The 21,621-nt window shown below is 41.1% G+C and overlaps 1 protein-coding gene across 2 annotated transcripts; it reads left to right on the forward strand.

Moving 5' to 3' along the window:
• Nucleotides 1-6,945: 6,945 nt before the first annotated feature.
• Nucleotides 6,946-16,807, forward strand: YWHAH (tyrosine 3-monooxygenase/tryptophan 5-monooxygenase activation protein eta). 2 transcript variants are annotated; one of them, XM_059827691.1, is made up of 2 exons: nucleotides 6,946-7,196; nucleotides 15,391-16,807. In XM_059827691.1, the coding sequence occupies exons 1-2, from the start codon at nucleotides 7,101-7,103 to the stop codon at nucleotides 16,036-16,038; spliced, it is 744 nt and encodes a 247-aa protein (XP_059683674.1). In that variant the 5' UTR covers nucleotides 6,946-7,100; the 3' UTR covers nucleotides 16,039-16,807. The 2 variants fall into 2 exon arrangements, with proteins under 2 accessions (XP_059683674.1, XP_059683673.1); XM_059827690.1 differs by having other exon boundaries at nucleotides 6,946-7,187; nucleotides 15,382-16,807.
• Nucleotides 16,808-21,621: the final 4,814 nt, after the last annotated feature.

The raw sequence follows: 21,621 nt of genomic DNA on the forward strand, positions 1-21,621 counted from the left end.
GAGACATATTTCACTTCCTTTCAAATATTTAGTGCTGCTCCCTGCCAGGGAAGATGATAAAGATTAGATTAACACTACTCCACCTGTATAGAAATTTTAGGTACCTGTCATTCAAAATTAAATAGATTATTTTCTAAGGAAACAACCCATGCTGGGGAATGCAGGTATTTTGGTTTTGGAGATAACTGACCTTTGTTCTACCCTCTTAACAATACCACAGAATCACAGAATCACTAAGGTTGGAAAAGACCTGTAAGATCATCAAGTCCAACCTAAAAAAAAAAAAAAAAAACCAAAAAAACCACCACACAACAACAACAAACCACAACACACCAACCCACCCAACACCACACAGCACCATGCCCATCAAGCTACATCCCACAATGCCACATCCACACGCTCCTTGAATACCTCCAGGGAGGGTGACCCCACCACCTCCCTGGGCAGCCTATTCCAATGTTTCACTACTCTCTCAGTAAAAAACAGTGCCCTAAGGCCTTGTAAGTTGTTTGGGTTTTTTTAATAATTCAAGAACACAGTTTTTTTGACTTTTTAATTAAAAAGAAGAGGCTAAATTCACGAGAATTCGTAATGAGTGCTGGAATGACAAGTCTTTTCCAAACTCAAATCAGAAAAAGGCTTTGCAGCTAAAGCAGAATTAAAGCTTTTTCTCTTACACTTGATGAATTTCATTTCCAAATTTGGCACAGTTGTTCTCTGGAGGACAATTGCGTTTTCTAGGTCATTTCCCAGATGAAATAACTTACTACTTTTCTGGAAACTTATGTTACATGATTCAAAGCTTGATAGGTGAAATCCAGCAAATTAAAAGTATTTCTCTTTAAGAGATGTAAAGTGAAGTGGTTGAAGTACAGTATATTCTGGCCCACTTGCATCTTTGCCCCGTGCCACCTGGATATTGAATCTGCACAAAACACTTTTGAGGAACTGGTTGCATTTGGACAAGTATTTACAAGCTATGCCTACAGATGATCTCACAGGACTTAACCATGCTGAGATACCGGTAGCTGAGCAGAGTTCAGAAGTAGGCTGTTGCTTCTCCATCCATGAGCTAGAACAGAAGGGATGCATAGCCATGTGGTAGGGGAAGAGATCAGGTGAATCTCTGCTGAACGCCAGTGATGCTTAGCATTTGGCCTTCTCTGCCTGTGCTGCTGGGTGGAGTTAGTCTTTGAAGGACAGTGCAGTGGAGTTCTTTATATTGTATTCACATTGGGCCAGCATTTGAATTGTTCAGTTTGTGTCTTACCTTGTTCTTGTTTCCTGAGTGTGATTTGCACCCCCGTCATGTTCTGATTTCCCTATCCTACCATATGTAGCAAGCTCTGGATGTGTTTATGTTGTTCTTCCTTGGAGCTGTAATTAGAAGCACTCTGAGCATGTAGCTGACCTGCCCTGAGCTGAATGTGCTGTACCTGCTGTTGTCATTCCTTCTCCTCCTCCTCAACATGGCATGGCCTATCAAAGGAAGGGGCTTGCCCTAGGTAGAAAAAACAAAGCCATTTTTATCTTAAAATGCATAGAAGGGCCTGAAGAACAGTACTTAAATGTGTTAATGGATCACAGAAATGGGATGGAAATCTAGGAGCACTTTCAGAAGTTCTGTTACTTAGCTGTCCCTGAGGTGCCAAGGACACTTTCCCAATAGGCAGGCATCTGTATTTTCCAGCACTGCTGCTAGAGGCAGCTTTCCTCTCGGCAGTTCGACACACAGGCCTATTACTGGCAAGGTCAGAGACTGAGCTGTTGCCTATCAGTAGTTCTAAGTTAGAAGTGTGGTATAGAAATGGCCGTATGGAGGACCTGCATGGCAGCTGCTGGTGAAAAACTTTTCTGAACTACAGAGATGACTAATGACATGAGAAGCAGCTTCCCCTGCTTTCAGTCCCATTGACAGTTCCGCTAGTTGTCTCAGTTGCTGAATGGGCGCATCTGAGGCCCACTCGAGACAAATGTCAGGAGATACAGCTTCAAGGCCAGTATTTTCAGGCAGTCTCTTGCTCTGGATGCTCTTGCTCAACTAGCTTGGGGCCTCATTTTCAGAGGAAATGAGCACTTACACAGCGACTCAAGTAGGGCACCCAGAATAAGAGGCCACTTTTGAAAATGTTGGCAAAGGCGTTTTGTTTTACCTCTCCACTTCATTAGTCTTATCCCCAAAGTCTTTCATGTTATATTCTACAGTGAAAGGTCATTGTTTCAGATCAATCATTTTCAGTGGGATCTAATCTAGTTCTAAGTCAAACTAATCCACTTTGGTCAAGTTTGAAGAGCAGTAAAAATTCATTTGTTAAGACAGATCTGGGCTTATTTTTTTAAATGTGGCTGCTGACACTGAGTCCTTAATTGTGTATGCCCAGCATGAGGTGTCTTCAGCGTGGTTCCAGAAATGCTGGAGATCTAAATTCTGATCTTATCTGTAGGCTGCAAATGCTCAGCACCTCTGAAGAAGCCTGGGATTGAGTAGGATTGGGGTTTTTTGTTGGTTTTGGTTTTTTACTTTCAGTATTTACTTAACATAGGTTGGGGTTTTTCCCTCTTGCATGTAGAGCCTTTTTTCAATATGGTGCTCTGGTGACAGCTTCTGATAAGCAGGCTTTTCCATCTTTTCCGGTTTATGCTTGTGAATTCTGGGTACTTCCCTTTGATTACATAAAGAATAAAACCACGTTCTTATATCTGGACAGGACTGGCAAACGCTGTGGTCTGAAGCAGCTCATGAAGAGTTAAAGCTGCTTTCAATTAGCTGCTGTGTTCTTGCCACTGAAAGAAACCTCCACAACTGAGCATGCTTCACAGCCTCCTGTGCATATCACTGAATCATTCTGGCAAGTAAAAACACTGTCATAATCTTTTATTCAGACATAGCGCTTATTCTTCACTGGACTCTGAAATGAGCAAGCGCTTGAAAATAGCACATTTTGCCAGAGAGTTCTGAGGGTTTATCAACTTACGTCTGCACAGGATTTTGAACATGCAAAAGGCTACTGTGTGTGAATGCTGGGTGGTATTAAATATACTGCTCCCTCATTTCCCGTGAGGGAGCAAGAGCTTCACAGGGTTTGTGCAAATCACTGCCCTTTTGTTTTAAAGATCTTCCCATATTGGTGAATAGATACCCAAGGTACTTTACCACAATTCACGGCATAAACCCTACTGCTTCTGAGCAGCGCTCAGGCAGTGTAATCTTTCTCCCTTCATTCTAGGTTTTACCTGTGAGTTACAAGGGAGGTTCTGTGCAATGATTCAAGATTAATATGAAATTGAAATATGACAAATAGTAGAATATTTTCACACACACTGTGACAGCCTAGAGGGTTCTGTTGCTCATTAAACTGTGGTGTATGGTTTGGCTAGAAATATATCACTGAAATTATAGTCCCTTGTGGTTTGGGAAAGAATCATCACATTTCAGCTACACCCACTCCTATCTCGTGCTCTGATCTTGTCATTGGTTACACCTTTCCTCCCTGATGTGCGCTTATCTCACTTTATTGGGGGGATGTGCTGCCAGGATTCTAGCAGTAAAAATTATAGATAGTTCTAAACCTGTGAAGAATCTGTCCTTACAGCAGTATCTGAGCATTATGCCCCATATAAGTGCCAGACACAGTATTTCCAAGACCAGATACCCACAAACTCTCCATCTCTCTTTCTCTACCATACTCATCTCTGCTTCCTTTGCTGTGATGTGGAAGCTGGTTAACCTCCCCCATCAATTGGTAGTTGCTTCTGTTCTCTCTCTGTTTTTCAGTGTCTTGTCCCCAAGACTTTTATCATTTAGCAGTTCCCTAAATAAAACATTTCTTTGCTGCAGAGAAGAGAGGGAAGATGGTTTGCTCCAGGTATGAGGAGGACATTAGTGGCAGGGACTTTGTAGTACCACAACCAAAGAGCGAGGCTTTCCGCCATGGGGAAAGGCTGGGAATGGCATGGGGTAGTTTCCTTGTCATGTTTCCTCTTCAACAGCGTACCTTCTAGCTCTGTCCCCTCAGCTAAACGTCAGTGTGAGGGAGATGCCCTCTGGGACTGCTTTGGTGTCCCCAGTGCCCCTGTTTGGAGCCAAGCAGTGAACTAGAATGGCATTTCAGCAGGGAGCTATTTGTGGAACATGGGTGCTGTCCAATAATCAGATATGCCTGTGGAGCCGAGCTGCTGCCTTAGGTCACGGTGCAATTTTCAGTACCGTAAGTTTCTCCATCTACAAATTCTTGCTGGGTGTGGTCACTTTGCCAACAACTCTCAGTCCTGCCTCACGAGAGCAGTATTTCTGAGCTCCTGCCTGAGCTTTGCTGGGAATCGCGGAGCTCTGTAATGTCATGTATGATGCCTGGCATCTGAGCTCGGCAGGGGAACCACAGTTAGGTAGTGTTTTGCACCCCATTCAGCACTCTAGTAAAAGGTCTGCTGACACTTCCATTGCCTTTCCATTTTCATTTTTAAGACATTGTAACTCAGCTTATAAATATTGTAGCAGATTAAACCTCATTGCTTGAGCTCTAATTTGTTTTTATTTGTACCTCTGTAGATCCGGGGAGCCTCTATTATGGCTGAAGATCCAGAGCGCTAGGCACTGTACGCACAGGAGAATATAGGTACTCTCCCACAGACCTTATGTGTGTGAAATGCAATCTCTTTGCTTTCTTTAGGTTACAGTCAGACTGTAGAAATGCTGCATACAAGGTTGCCTGATTTTAGCACTTTTCCTTGCAACTGTTGGATTTAGACATGTATCTGATTTTAGAGCGATGAGTTGACATATCACCTTGTGGATTCAAGGTTAAGAATTTCTGAGATGCTTTAGGCTGAGAAATAGCCATTATACAGAAGCTTCAATTAAGAAAACCAAGAACATTTAATGAGAATGTTTTTCTGCATGTGTAGATATATCCACATACCTTTGGCAGATTAATGTAGATTGTCTGGTTCAGTGGGTGAATAACTGGTTTTAAAAATGCTTTGTAATTTGTTTCCCTCGGGAGTCTGAAACTGCTGTACCAGACTAGAAAGCTTTTGGTAGACCCTACAAATTTCCAGAACTGTTGGAACACTTTGCAGACTGACTAATCTCTACTAAGAAGTTATTACAACTGCAAAGTTTCCAAATCGGAGAAGTGTATTGGGCATTTTGGATTGGCCCATCTCTCACTATTCTTGCATAAGTGTTAGATACATTAAAATCTATAGTTTTACATTGAACCATACCTTTTCAAGGATGTGTTCCTGCTGTCCATAGATAAAACTTTATCCTTTGTTAAAATCAATACACGTTTTGTATTAATGATGACAATGAATTAGACCAATGCTTGGGATCTATTCTGTTGAAGTTTTACATGTCGCTGCCTTCTCTTAGAAACAGTGGGGACAAAAAAACCCATTACGAAGAAGGCACTGTGCCGCTTGCCGAGATGTATGTACAACTGTGTGCTTCACAGTACTGCAAACAGCTGTTTCCTGAATGTTCCGGCAATCGTTTATAACTTGCTACATGTAATTTTTGCCTCTCATGCTTTATTACATATAATTACCATTTATTCTTATTTGTCATAATATTTATTTATGTCCTTTAAAAAATTCAGCAATATTTATCTAGTCCCTTTTAAAACTAACTGCAGCATTTACTTTAAGTGACATTAGGGCTTAATGCGCAGAAGCCAGCAGTGTTAGAGTTAAGGCTAAAAACTTTTGGCTGACACGATGGACTGGATTTACTGGGTTGCAACAGTGCAGGAGTACTGAGGACAGTGGGAGAACAGTGTCATGAGTGAGAACAGATGCGTCGGTATAGGTGCTGTGGTCAGCGGGTCGTCTGATGGCGAGCAAAGCTTTCACTCGGGTGTACAGCAGCCCCCTGCAGTGGTGCAGTGATGTCTAAATGTGGCTGTGGGTCGAACAGAAGAAGTTAATCTGTGATTTATCGTAAGAGATGAGTAACGTGGATGCACACACCAGCAGCAGCTGCATCATTTGTGCAATGCTTCTCCTTTGAGATGACTTTTATGTTAGGCCAGTACATACGGCATACAATTTACGACAGCGGAGCTCGACTGTTGCCAATTAAAATACGTCGTAAAATTTAATTTAGTTGCATCTCTTAGGCGAGGTAGCAGAATTGGCCCGTGCCTACCACCCCCACAACTAGGAACGTTTTGAAGCTGCTGGGACACAAGATGCATTTATTTCACTGGCACGAGGCACAGCCGCCTAACTACTGCCGGACAGAGCTCGTGCCGGAGGCTACGGCAGCACAAAGCAGCCATGGCGCAGAGGCAGGGTCGGACACGTGAAAGCGGCGCGTTGTTCCGCAGCGAGCACATCCCGCGTGGCAGCCGCGCTCCGCCGGTTTCCCCGGGCGAGGCGCGTCTGGGGGTCCGTGGTAGCCGCTTTGCGCCGTGTCACCGAACGCGGGCAGGGGAGGCGAGGCGGGGGACGGTCGCTGAGCCCGTCCTGAGGCATTTCACGTCCGGCGCCGTCCGTACCGCGGGGCGCGAGCGGCCCGGGCCCGACCCGGCTCACCCCGGCCCGGCTCCGCAATGCCCGCGCCCACCGCCCACCTCCACCTTTGCAGCAGTAAAATGCAGCACTCGCAGCGCGCATGCGCCTCCCCCCAGCCGGCGCCCCGGGATAGCTATTTATAGCAAGTGACGTCACCTAGAAATAGAACGCGGGGGAGCAGCGCCCCCTCCCCTCCCCTGCAGTCTCCTCAACTCCGCCCCCTCGTTGCCTTCCTAGCGCGCAGGCGCAGGCGGCGGCAGCAGCAGCGCGAGGCTCCGAGCCGGGCGGAGGGGCGCGAGCTGCACACGCCGCGGAGGGGACCCAGCAAGCGCGCGGCTGCCCGCCTTGCCGCGGTCCGTGAGCGCGAGGCGCCAACCGTCGCCTGGCAAGCGCGGCCGGCGGGTGAGCGGCGGCTGAGGCGAGCCCAGCGGTCGCTGAGAGCGTGAGCGAGCGGGAGGTGGCGGCTCCGCTTACGTTCCCTGCTCGCACCACCCGCGCGTTCCGCGGCGCAGATCCCCGCCCCGCCTTTCTCTCTCTCTGAGGGGCGCAGAGTGCCCAGCCCAGCAGCCACCACGGAAGCGGCTATGGGGGACCGAGAGCAGCTGCTGCAGCGAGCCCGCCTGGCCGAGCAGGCGGAGAGATACGACGACATGGCCTCGGCCATGAAGTCGGTGAGTGGGGCTGGTAGCGTGGCGGCCGTGGGTCGTACCCGGGGAGGAGTGTGTAGGGTGGGTGGTGGCGGGGGAGGGAGGGAAAGGAAGTCCGGGCTGGTCCGAGGCGGAGTTGGGTCCCGGGGAGGATGCGAGCCGCCAGGTCCCACCCGTCGCGGTGAAGAAAGGAGGGCGGGAGCAAGAGCCAGACCATCCCGCTGGGACACTTCGCCGCCGTGTGGGGCGGTGTCCGTTACTACCTGCCTCGGGGAGAGATGAGGCCAACAGTAGCCGGTCCAAACTGGACCTAGATCCCCCTTTTCTTTTAAAATTTATTTTCGTTCTCCCTCATTTTCTTCATTCCTTCGTAACGACTCCCTTGCAGCCCTCCCGCTCCCTTGGCTGTCCCTGCCTGGGGGTGTGGCTGTCCCCATGCCCTCCTCTCGCCTCTCCCCCACCCCCGCCAATCCGGCGCGCAGTGCAGCAGTTTGAATACTGCCCGCCTCTCTCCTCGTAGCGGCGGGAACGCCGTGGATTCTTTCTCTGACCCCTGCTCAAGATGGGGTCCATCCCCGTGCACCGCCCTCCCCCCGGTGGGGGATGACGGGTTTGACCTTGGGGTGCGTCTCCCTTTCTAGGGGAGTCTGGGACACGCGAGCGGTTGGGGGTGCTGGTCGGGTGGGATGGCCGATGGGGCAGGGGGTGTCGGGGGAAACGGTGCACGGCAAGAGGACCCCCTTCCTTTTCTAGACGTTTCTTTTGCCTCGCGATAGAAGGCCTCACCCACAAACATGAGCACCCTGACTCAGATGGTATAGTAGGTGCATCCGGGTAGAAAAGCTCCCCAGTACACAGAGAGCGTTTCCCAAGCTTTAACGTTGCCTTTTTGCCTCTTCTTTGTAGGGTAGCGAATTCTCAGTGCATTCCTTACCCCGTTGAATACTGACATGCGTTTAAACACTAAATTACAACTCAGCTCCTTTCAGAACCAAGCAATGAAAATTACTTGTATTAACCTTTCTGTACTGATATGTAATAAAATTGCAGAATGATCAAACTCACTATGTCTAGTCCCTTTTTTAAAAACGAAGTGTTCGTATAATCTGAATTTTAAGGGTAATGTAAATGCTTAGGAGTGTCTTCGCTGTATCTGATTACAACTGGTTTGTTCTTGCTGATCTGTCCTTTGTGAACACCAAAGGCCCCAGAGGAATCGCTTCACTTGAGAGTACTGCTGTGTAAAAGCATGAGATGATTTTAGTTTGAAAGAGCAGCTTCGAAAGGACTTCACGTTTTTGTTGTAAGAATCAGTCCATTTAGTCTCATTCAGGGGCTGTGATGTATGTCGCGTCCCTTAAATGAGGGCAGTAAAAAGACACTTATTTTGCTGCTCTTGTTCACTTTTGCTATTGTGTCATAGTAAATACTGCGACCAGTCCAGTTCTAATGCAGCAGTGCTTCTGAGTATTTCAAGATCAGAGGCACTAGGCATTAAAATAAGCTGTATTTTAATTATATCGCTAGAATCCTTCATACATAAAGTGTAGTAATAACAGCTCTGTTTATTTCTCAAATCTCTCAATTGCTAATTCTAAAAGATGAAATGGAGAAACCAGTAAAATCCGCTGCTGCTCTAGAAGACTGTATTTCTAGCTGTAGTTAGTAGACAGCTTTTTATTTTTCCAAATATTGCTGAACTATAGTGTATGTATGGCTCTCTGAACATACGCAAAACAAACAATACAGTTGCTATGCTTCAGGAAATATATAAATAAAGTACATACTACTAGTGTGTATGTCCAGTTGTCTTTCTAAACTGTCCTAATTACTACGCAATTTTCATTCATCTTGAGTCATAGTATTCTCATCTGTAATGCTACTTTTGCTCTCAAATAAGTTGTATTAATGATGAGCTGCTATAATTGGGAGCTTGAGAACACTTTGTAAGTGAGCTGAGTCTTGAGCATTTATGAAATGTTACATTATAGATACTTTAAAAATACAAAAAGCAAAGCTGAATTTAAAAGGCAATAGTTTCCTTATTTTAAGATGTCCATGTACTGTTGCATGCCTATAATGTAGCATCTGTTGGTTACTTGGCTTTCACAGGTGTTCACTCTGACATGGTAATTTCCAGAATGCTCTTCAGTGTTTGAAGTTGATTTTGTAGTCTGAGCATAAACTCCTATGAAATGTTGTTATGTGGGCTGTCCTCACCTAGCTAGTATTTCCGTCTATTTCAGTGATTGTAAATAGCAGCTATAAAGAGAACTTTTTATCCATATAGAGTAAAATTCAAATAATCTTCTTGCACTCCAGAGACATTAGACTTTCTCCAACAGGAGATCGGTGTTCTAACTCTGATATCTATTCTCAGTGCAGGGTATCTTGATTTGAAAAGTTTCTTTTAAAATTTTTTAAAAAATCTGAATATAACATATCTGATGGTTTTTAAAGGTGCTATATGAAAGCAGTGTGTTCTCAGTGTAAACAGAAATCTGATTTAATTTCAGTTCCAGATATTCATCACCACACTTTTACAATGCACAATGTAGCCAACAGCCTGACAGTTACTCCTAAAACGTAAAGTAACAAAGACTATTTTAGCAAAAGCATATTTGTATGATTTTTGAGACTGCCACTGAAGGAAGAAAAAGTATGACAAGACTGCCATTTCAGCTGTCAGTATAAAGTTGGAGAAACACTTTTCAGTCCTATCAGTTCCTTCTTTTAAAGAAAAGCTAGATGAAGTAGCAGTTGTAGCTTAAATAAGGAAACTACGGCTCAATAATACATTTTTTTTTTGTTGCTGTTAAACTTTTTCTTGGAAGAATTTTAGTATTTTGGCTTATAATGTGTAGACAGGAGAGGAAGATGAAACTTTCACTTAGTTTGGTGTTATAAATTAATGAGTTAGTTTACTTTTTTCCAGCCAAAATTATTTTAATAGAAAATAATCATATAATAGAAAACAATCATATGTATATGTGCCTCTACTAAATGGCATTCTTCCAAGGGGTGTGGCATTCTCATTGTGTTAAATGCTGCTCCAGGATTCCAACTATTTGAAATAAGCCTACACGGTAGGTAAAAAATTACTTCTCAACACACTGGGGAGAGATTTGCATTTAGTGTAAGTGTTAAAGGTTCTCACTTGACGGAACAAATACTCTAGCATCTTGAGAATACAGCATTGAGTACCTTTGGGTTTAGATAATTCCAGAAATAGTTAAACATTTTAGCTGTATAAACCCTTAGTATTTCAGACATTATTAATACTAATATGTAGTGCTCAGGACCTCTATTAATTTATGTTGCTTTTCTAGTATAGCTACGTAGTGGGTAGAGAGTCATTTACACTGTAAAATTGGTAAGATGAATCTGAGTTATGTGAGATGTATAATTTTAAAATTAGTCGTGTGTGAAATACTACTCAGCGTGAAATAAATTTAAGTCTTGGAATGTTTAACATTTTTTTAAGCAAAATAGCTTGAGGTTCTAGTTTAATTTGTAGACTTTATCTGTGTACATAAATGGACTTAAAGGTTTGGGATGTTCCATATTTTTAGTATTGTATCACTGAGTTCTCCTTCACATCAGTGTCTGGTTTTGGGTTAATGAAGTATGTGTGTGTAGGAGGGGAGAATGAGATGCCTTTAATGTGAACAATATCCTCCCCTGCTGTGTGATTACTTCCTTACTGTGGTTTTATACAGTAAATCTAGCTATAGAACTTCCAATGCTTGATACAAAGCACTGAAGCCACATGATGCAAGAAACTGATACGGTTTAAATTCATTAGTCTGGTTTCTATTTGTTCAAAAATTATGAACTGTACAACTTTGTATCAGGAGAGTTTTAATAATTAAACCTGACTTTATACTGGCTCGGGTACAATCATTTTTGCAACAGCTTGCTAAGAACTGTCTCTAGCTGTGACTTACATGCTCTGGCTAACAAAACAGAAGTTTAATCACATACATTCAATTGACCTGGGTCAAATTCTACTGGGTAATCTGACTGCATCATAGATCCGCTGTCAGTTGTGGAACACCTTCACTTCGGTGTATTTTCCATGTGAAAGTCAGTCAGCTTGGTATGGCCTGTGTGGGATCACACACATGGGAGTAATTTCTGAGCTGATACAGTACTGCCACGCTCATCAGCATGTGTAGTTAGGAATTCCAGGGTTATAGTCAGCATTCCTTTTATATATTCCCATTTTATTTCCCAGTAAATTGTAAAAGAACTTTGTGGACATAAAGCAGAGGAGGAGATACCTGTAAGTATTATAGAAATAAAATGATTTAGAGTGTATTCTTGTTAGAAAAAGCAGACTGTCTGAATGAAAACTGCTAGCAGATCATAGCCTCTGTGTTCAGTCGCATCATCTGGCTCAGGACTGAAAATAACCCCAAACTTAGGTGCGAGAGAGAGAAGTGTGTTTGCATAACGGAAGTATAGAGTAACACCTGAGTAAGTAAATACTACTTTGAAGTCATCCTACAAATGGCTTTCCTCTTGTAAGTACTTCTGTTTTTCCTAACAGCTATTGTAAGAAAGTGTGTCTGCGTCTAAAATGTAAATTAGTGCAGTCCAAGATCTTTTCTGTTAAAGAAAGGCTATAGGTGGAATGGAAGACAGGAAGAAATAAATTTCCTTCAGCATTTCAAGTTTTCTTTTTCTCTACATCATCCCCTCATGTGAAGAGAAACATGTCTGTTTTTATCTACTTTGATAATGTATCAGAAATAGGTAAAACAGTAGATAGCTCCATAAAGGTCACGTGCTTTACTTTGACTCTAGTTTCTTGTAATACAGCTGTTACACCAGGGAGGTAGATGTAATTTTTAGATGTATCTTCATAGACTATCAGCATTTTTTAGCTGGGATGGGGAATAATTTGCTACGGACTTGAGTTGATGGTAGTTGCTGATTCTCCAAGATATATCAGTAACTTCTGATACACCTTAAAGCTCGTAAGTATCTCCTAAGCATGTTGAATTAGCTTTTCTGTTAATTTTTCCTTTTTACTTTAAGGATCAGTTTCAAGGTGAGTTTAAGTCAGTCTTGGGAATTAAATTATACAGCAGTCTAGTGATGATCAGGAATAGTCTCTTAGTTAAGTCTCTTAAGCTTATCTCTTAGATACTTTCATGTTTTGATTAAGAAGTAAACATTATTTTTCCACATATGAACTACTGTTCTGCAGTTAGTCCTGAGAGATGGCTTTTTTCCTGGGCTTTTTTTGTTGTGCTTTACATGAGTGTATCTTGAGTATTCCCTGCTGTTTCTCAATCTTGCTATGTCAGGGTAAGTTCTGTTAAGTCTGGTGCTTATTGAGAGTTTCGGCAAACTTACTTGGCCCAAACTGATGCAACTACTTAACTGGCTAGTCTAAATATAGTATGAAGATGCTTCCAAAAGTTACACTGCATTTTAAAGCTTGTACTGTAGACCTACTTTTAATACTACTGTTGAGTAAAGACCAACCAAGATTATCAGAGTTCATGCTAGACTTTGCAAGATCCTCCCTCTATTAATGTGATCTTCAGAAATTTCTGCAAATATTCTGTTTATCAACACTCGCATTGAATTTTGGTTGTGATTAGGGAAGGTCAGAAGGCTTTTCAGGTGTAGGTTATCTGCAATTGCAATGGTTCCTGTGCAAGTGGGCTTTATAAATCAACTTTTTCAGGGTGGATGCTGCGATGCATTTTCTGCAATTAAAAATGAATAACACCAGAAGAGAGACAATAGACTAGGAAAAAAACCTGGAATACTCTTTCAAGGCTAGTGGTATTCCTGTAAGATTGTGTTTTGTCTCTTGTGACAAACGATGAAATTTGAAAACTGATTAATTTATCTCTCCTTAAGTAAATACACCAGCATAGTAAAAAAATCAGAGTTTAGTACTAGAATTTTTTTGATGGTTCCCAGGACATTTTTTGTACGGTAAAATGCCATTTTGGTGTTTAGAATACACAGAAGACATCTGTCTCTAAAAGTTTATGAAACCACCTTGAGGAGGTAGAAGGAATAATTATAAAAAGGTTTAGGATGACTGCATATCTCTTTTTTTAGTTATTGAATGCTTGCATACCAGCATTTAGCAGGATATTTAGTTTGAAGGAGAGGAAAAAGAATGAACGTGAAGGTAGCAGTTAGCTGGGGGTAAAGAACAGGTGGTAAGTGGAGGATGAGGCAAAAAATGGAGGTGATGATGTATGAGGTGAAGAATTAGGATAGCTGTGGTTGCATTTTTGTCGCTTTAATTTCTTTTGTATGGAGTCTGGACCGCAAAGCCAAGAGGTGGTATTTCTGTTACTATTGCCCTGTCCCACTAAGTCTCATCCTCAGTTATTTTTGTGTCTTGTATACTTTTTCATACTCAGTTTTTATTTTTTGTGGATAATGTAGCTCAGTAGTATAGTAACAGATCATGATTTTTTCAGTTTTTTTTTTTTTTTTTAATACTGTAAAGATAATGAAGACAGGTGGGGAAAAAAAGGATTTATTTGTGTGGTTAAATGATGCTTAAGTTTAAGCGAAACATTACTGACTCCTTTAGATCAATCACTGTGTAAGTCCTCCAGCCGTGCAGGAATGACCAAGTAATTATTAATCTCCTTTGGTGGATTTCTGTATTTTATAAGTGCTGTCCTAATAGACTGTAGGGAACAAAAAGCTCTCAGCTGAGCCTTTACATCTTGAGGGAGTTAATATCTTTATTAGAGAAGATGGTATAGGTGGGTCGTAGTAGAGATTGTTGAGCGAGGGATTGTTGGGAGGATGTTGAGTGGAAGCTGTGAAGATGATGATGAAGATGTCATTAGAGTTGATTCCTGTTGCATTTCACCCTCTGTAGGTTGTCTCTAATTATACTAGGCTAGGCAGAGTAGAGTCTGTTGGTAGCTCGGGTTCCTGAGCTGTGGGGAAAAGACATTTTGGAGATAAAACTAATTGACTTAGAATATTTTAAGAACAAAACCTAAGTTTGAAAGCAAGCTCTCTCTTACAGTTATAATTTGTGTAAATTACTTTTTAGACTTGGAAATATATACATTTATTGGGTGGTTCAGTGGCTACACCAGCAGTCTCAGAATAGTGTAAGTATTTGTGACTTATTTGGAGTATGTAAGTATTTGTTTGTGAGCATTCTGATGCCTGTCAAGCAGTGTAAATATGCACATTTTTAAAGAAATAGTTAATGATTTCAGCAGTGTCTGAGCAAGGACAAGTTTACTTTCACACCAAAGTACATATCCTTAGAATTCTAATGACTTCCTTTAATGCAGTTAATGCAGTATGCTGCTTAAAGTAGTGGAGTTACATTTTTCATCCTAATTCCTGTGAGTTTAATTTCATGTTTGTAAACTTGCGAAAGTAGAACAACTTCAAATGACTGTAAGGCTGATAGGTTTTATTTTCTAAATTAACACAGCAAGTGAAATAGGCCTAAATACAGTATTAGAAGTATTATCCTTCCTCTATCTCAGCTTTTGTAGTAGGAATTTAGAGTTGATCATGGCTTTTTTCTTGATTTCTTGTTCAATTTCTATGCAGTTTCTTTCATGTCCTATCCCTGAAATCTGTCTGCAGCCACCAGTTAGCAGAAATCAGGATAACTTTTGTATGACGTCATGTAATTGCTCGCTAAGTGACTGAAAGATACTGTGAAACACTAATTCCATTTGTACTATGCAGAGCTTAATCATAATGACTGCAGCACTTCCGTCTCTGCTGTCGAATGAAAGAAAGCAGCAGGGGAAAGAAATGCAAGAACTGCACCAGTTTCCAGTGTCCGTGCTGTGTTCCAGATTCATAAAACTGGTATTCTAGGTACATTTAAATTCATCACTAAGTGCATAGTCTGCATAATTATCACAAACTTCCTAAAAAACCTGAGCCTTCCTTCTGTGAGTGCTTCTCCATTATGCAAACCTGACTCACTTTTATCCAGTGAACGTGCTTTGCAATGACTTCTAAATGCCCATCCTATTACAACGGAACTGTGGGGGTTTCACTCTTTTAAGTCTTGACTGCAGAAACAGTTTTAAACTTTCAACGTTACTAATAGACTCCTGTCTAGAAGGAATTTTGGGATCTAGAAGGAATCTTGAGTCTTGTACTTCATGATGGAAGTATGGAAGGAAGTTTGCACACTCTTCTCTAAGACAAACCCTTTAAATTTGATCTTTGTCTGTATTTTCAGGTAACTGAGCTGAATGAGCCTCTCTCAAACGAGGATAGAAACCTGCTGTCTGTGGCCTACAAGAACGTAGTTGGAGCTAGACGATCTTCCTGGCGTGTCATCAGCAGCATAGAGCAGAAGACTATGGCAGATGGGAATGAGAAGAAGCTGGAGAAGGTTAAAGCCTATAGGGAGAAGATAGAAAAGGAGCTTGAGACAGTCTGCAATGATGTTTTGGCTCTCCTAGATAAATACTTGATCAAGAACTGCAATGACTTCCAGTATGAGAGCAAGGTCTTTTATCTGAAAATGAAGGGGGATTACTACCGCTATTTGGCAGAAGTTGCTGCTGGTGAGAAGAAGAACAGTGTTGTGGAAGCCTCAGAAGCTGCCTATAAAGAGGCTTTTGAAATCAGCAAAGAGCACATGCAGCCCACTCACCCAATTAGGCTCGGGCTGGCACTCAATTTCTCAGTGTTCTACTACGAAATCCAGAATGCTCCTGAGCAGGCCTGCCTTTTAGCCAAACAAGCCTTTGATGATGCCATAGCAGAGCTGGACACACTAAATGAGGATTCCTACAAGGACTCCACTCTCATCATGCAGTTACTTCGAGATAACCTCACTCTGTGGACGAGTGATCAGCAAGATGAAGAAGCAGGAGAGGGCAATAATTAAAAAGCTTTACTCCAATCCCTCTTTCATCCACTTCACCATCCCCATCATCACAAATATTTCCTTGCCACAGTCACACTAAATATCTAGTGCTAAGCATATCTGTATTGTACAGCTGTTCAGATCTGCTGTCCACTTTATCAAGAAGCAGTTTCAGATGAGTCTTCATGGGCATTGGTGGATTGAGTGGTTTATTGGCCCTATTTATCTTACTTGCACTTGAGCAGTGCAGAAAGATGCATAGTAAATGAGGCATTTTTAGTTTGCCTGTTGATTGGAAAATATGGGAAAGAATAATGGAAAGTGATTGAAGATAATTAGATTCCAGTTAAATTTATTTCCATTTGAAATGAGCTGACAGTTCTGTTAAGCAGTACATTTTGTGCATGCAAAGCCACCCCAAATTTTTTTCAGTCAATGAAAACAGTTAAGCTGATGTGAAATGACAACTCTGTTCATCAGTTTACAATAAACTGTTTGAAATGTGAGGTTTCAGTAGCAATTTGTTTTTTTTGCCTCTAACTTATGTGCACAGTTTCTTTCAATGCAGTGCATCTACCTGAGAGTTTTGATACTTGTAACCTTTTGCAGTTGTTTTGAAGAATCATGAATTTATTTTTTGTAAACTCTTTGGCTGTTTAGTTGTCTGTGTATTCTGACAACACTATGTCAATATTAGCCCATGTTAAGATGGATGACTGAGATGCCAGACTTCTAAATTAAATGTTTTGGAATTAAATGAATAAAATAAAATGCTGCTTTGGGGATGTTATCTCTACATAAGCTGTCCTGTCTTTTGTTCAGAGCAGAGACTGAGTTACCTAACACATCACTGATGGGTTAAAACATATTTAATCAAAAGTTTAATGAGAAGTTGCGTCACATACTAAACAGACAAACCCGGTATGCTGAAAAGAAGGGCGGAGAGGGGGGGAACAAACAAAAAATGCCCACAAAACCCAAAACCACCCACAGCCATCTAGAATGTGATACTGCTCACCTGTGTTAAAATGGAGTTTCCAAAGGTGTTGTATTTAGTTATTTGCTTGATAGAGCAGTTGTAATGCGATTCTGCTCAGGAGCTGGAAAGTTGTAAAGAACATTACTTGTCATACCAATGTAGAAACTTGTATTTGCTTCTGTCCACTGTAACTTCTAAACTTTTTTTTCTGAAGTGCTAACCACCAAATCACCTTTACACATGAAAATCCCAGTAACCGTATTTCATATTTACCTGCTTCAAACAAGCAGTATTTGTTCTTAAAGAATGCCTCTCTATTTTAGCTAACTTAAGTCTAGTCCCCAAGCTTATGTTGTTGTTTTTGTTGTTTTTTTTTCCCAACAGTTAGTGTATATGTATATTTATTGGTTCCATGCATACTTCTGTAATGGTATGTTACAGAAGCAGGAAAAGTTAGCTGTTATGTGTTGCTGTACCCAGAGTGCTACTGGCACCTGAGCTAGCTCAAAGGTCATGTAAGTTCTCATTTATCTAAGTCTATTTTTCTTTGATTTGTGCAATAAATATTACTGGTCTGTACACCCCCAACAACTACTCACACTTTTTAAAAGCAGCGTACTGGTTAAGTATCTGGAGGATTAGAATTTTTAATGGTAGATTTGTGTGTATTTATATATTATGTTGTCTTCTAGATAATTCTAGCTTTATTACATGAGTAAAGTTGGCAACAATTGAAAGACTAATGCAACATCTGAAAAAGATGAAAATACAGATCCTTGATCTTGTGCTATTGTATATTCTTGAGGTGCTTGACCTCCTAAAGTAGTTTGAAGTGTGTAGTTCATAGAAATTACTACTGTCTCCCAGGGCCTATTCTGAAAGACACTTTTTCCTATTTGCTCCTGTTTCATCAAACAGTATACAAATCCCTGTTTTTCAGTTCCCCTTTTTGCAAGTAAACCTTGCAGGAGTCTTCTGGCCAGTAATATCCATCTGGGCTTTACCTGTCTCCTAGATTCCATTAGCTTTTCTTCCTTTCCTTCCCCTCAGATCTGCTTACCTGCCCCTGTGGAACCAAGGTAAAACTTGGCAATAAGACTGCATTTTTATGTTGAAACACTCTGGCTGGTTAATAATTATTATTATTGGCAAGCAATAGGTTTATTTTCTTCCTATTTATAGAAGTACCACTATCTTTTTGTTAATTCAAAAGATAAGGAGTCCCTTCTCATTATAGTTACTGTCTTGTGCAGATCCTTTGTCACAAAACTATGAGCATTATGTAGTCTGCAAGTGAGTCAGCAGGTCTCTGACATCTCTGGGCTAGGCGGTTGAAGATTAGCTATTGACCTGATGCATAATATCCAAAATGGAGACCAAAGGGATTCTGTAGAATGGTGCAGTTCCTGGGTGCTTTAGTAATTTCTGGTAGGAAAGTGTATAAAGTATACCAATCAGGTTTTTGTGGTTATCTGTATTGCCATCAATCTGGGTGAATCTTTGCTGGGTATCATAAAGTAAGAAATTCTGTTTTGAAATAGCTTACTGACTCGACTCTGCTGGAAGGATGGATTCCCTTCTCCCAAGCAGTGTAAGTTCCAGCGCATAAATCTGTTATAGCTGTAAGTATCAACAGATAAGATAGTTGCATACTTGGAAGCTATGTGAAAAGTTGCAGTTCCTTCATTGTTTCTTGATGAATCACTATTGTGTCACACGTTCTCTCTAGTCGGCTGAAGGCATTCTGACAATTCGTGAATGTAGAGGCCCTCGGAATGATCCTGGAGGGGATGGAAAATTAGGAATGCTAACTGTGGGGTATTGCGTACTGGACTTGGTGTGCTTGCTCTGTCTAAAGGTGATTGATACTTCAAAACTATCTAGCCTTTGTATCAGGTATCAGAATCTAATAATGTAAGTAGACATGGTTGGAAAGTAGCAACTGCATTCTAAGAATTTCATACCTTGTGCCAGGATCTTCAGAGGAGCTATCCCAAAGAATTAGGAATAGCAAGAGCTTCCTAATTGAATGCCCTGACATAAAGCTCACCAAAATGACATAAAGTTTGTCAGTGAACTGCCAAATGCAGGCAGCTTATTATCAAGTGCTCCTAGCAAAGCAGAATTTGGTGAACAGGCAAAGATTCTCAAGTTTATAGACTGGCTCCCTCTGAAACATGGAAGAGTTGAAATTCGCCACAAGGAACAGCTGACAGGTTGTGTTTTCCTGCAAGTGGTAGCATGTGTTCATGCTGGTCCACCTGTGGGTTTAAGATTATTCCAGCTACAATCTCAGTATACCTGACTGAGGATCAAGTTGTTTTGAGGGTGATGAACTTAAAGGGTGTGTATTCAAGTAACTTTTCTGTGTGCACAAATTCACAATCCCAGAAGTAGCTCTGGCCTCATTAAAACTGTGGAAAGACTGACTGTACTTAGATGTACCCTTATTTTGTGTGACCTGCCTTTAGGCTTTGTAGCAGTGGATGCTTCCCTGAGGACAAGGTGAATTATTTAGCTAAATCTTCAAATAATCTGGACTTTTTTCAGGAAATTCATTAAATATAAATGTCTTATTGCTCTGTGTGCTCTGTGGCATAAAAAGCATTTCTGTCCTTGTTAGGGGTTCATAAACCAAGTGTTGACAGACAAAGTTGCTCTGCATAAGTTGATGACTGCTCGTCTAATGAGTCTCAGGAAGTCTTCTAGGTCAAATTCTTTTACCTGCTTCTGCACTAGCAGTATATTAGATTATCAGTAGGAGAGCAGATACTTCTCCCATGTTCTCCAGTTGTCAGTGAATGATCCAATGGCACAGAGAGTATGTTCTTGTGATTGCTTTTTGCTAGGAGTCAGTAGAGAGTGTTCTATACAGCAAGAAAAATAAACGCTCCAATGCTATCCGTATTCTTCCTTCCACATCAGGAAGATCCTGCTTTTTCATTTTCTGGGCCCTGGAATTGCTATATGCTTTTTTTTGTAATCCTTATTATACTAACAATCTTGAGGAAATGAAAGAAAGTGTGGTCTTTATAGGGACAGAGATACTTCCAGTCTACCTCCTAATCTGCTCAAATATGTTAAAATTTTATATAAACTATCACATTCATATCTTAGAGTACACACACACCCTCCATTTTGAACCCCACACTAGAACAAAATGTGCCAGTGCTATGGGAAACTAAACTACTTAGGCTGTATGTAATAAGGGGCTTATTATACCATGTAAGCGATAGCACTGAAGAATGCTGACTTACTAGGCAAGGAGAAACCCTGAGAAAAGTGATGAGATTGAGATCTCAGTGGATAATACACATCAAAGAACCACAGTTACTCTGGTAAGTAACCATTTTTTCTAGTGACTACTTTGGTATAACTATGGTTTTGAAAATAGTTTTTCCACGTTGCCTTTCCTCTGTATATAACTTCTGTTTATGGTTTTCCATCCTTAATACTCGCACTCATGACCTAAATCTGTAAGTTGGATGGAACGGCTTCTAGAGACGAATGTATTGCCAAAGGAGCACAAAGGGAATTCCCAACGTACTCCCTCGGCTTCTTGCAGCAGCAGCAATAGGCTGCCGTGTAGTAATCTAGGGAAGAAATTATGGTCGTACGCTTCAGGTTGAGGGAAATGAAAAGACTGGTTGTATTTTAAGTCATACGTGAGAATGACTTAAGAATAATAATGGAAGTCAGAAGGGTGAAAAACGTCAATATACATTATCAAATATTCTCTGTCAGCGTGGGACCAACCCAAAATCCTTCAACAAACCAGTTTGAGTTTAAGGACAGAGAGAAAACAGGAACAATATTTCAGTGCTTTGGATTCTTGATTTTTAATTCTATCCACACCATATATTTGAACAAATTTAACATAGCCGTTCAAGAAAAATGAACTAAAAACAGTGCAACAACATGAAAAAACTTGTTGGATATGTTTTAGGTTCGCTGAGGAAGCTCATTGAAATCAGTGGCACTTTTTGAAGAGTGTGAAGTTAATTATACACATAATTGATAGAGGATGTTTAGATCTTGTTCTAAACAAACCCAAAGTGCCTGAAGTTCCATGTAGATGCAGATAGTTTAGTTTCTGAATCTTAATGAGATAACTGAAGGTGTATTCCAAACACTGAGGTCAGGCCAGGTAGATTTTTAATTAGCATCAGAAATTGAGCTGTCCAGTAGAAATAAAGTAAGCCAGGCTTCCAACTACCTTTACCTGCTTGCCCCCAAGCGAGCAAGTGCTTTATTGATACAATTCCTTTCCCAAACTAGTCTCAGGTAACTGTTCTTCCATATAGTTGTTAACAGTCATTGCCGTGTCTGTAAGAAAATTCAGGCTCCTCATTTGATTTTTATGCTAGTATCTATCTAGTATGAAGATGATGGATAAATGTAAAATATTTCCGGAAATATTGCAGGAGGCAAGAGACCTTAGAAGTTAAAGAAGTTTGTCTTCTGTGTGCGAAAGAGCAAGATTAAGCACTGGGATATTGTAAAATACCTTAAGAAAAGAGCTATTTCAAATAAGAATGTTTCGGAAGCTGGTAAGACAAAAAAGCTTAAGGAGAGTATGACAAATTAAAAAAAAGTTTTCCGTGAAACCGTATGCTACAATGGAA

Source organism: Gavia stellata, chromosome 21 (assembly GCF_030936135.1).
Source record: "Gavia stellata isolate bGavSte3 chromosome 21, bGavSte3.hap2, whole genome shotgun sequence".
Lineage (NCBI taxonomy): Eukaryota > Metazoa > Chordata > Aves > Gaviiformes > Gaviidae > Gavia > Gavia stellata.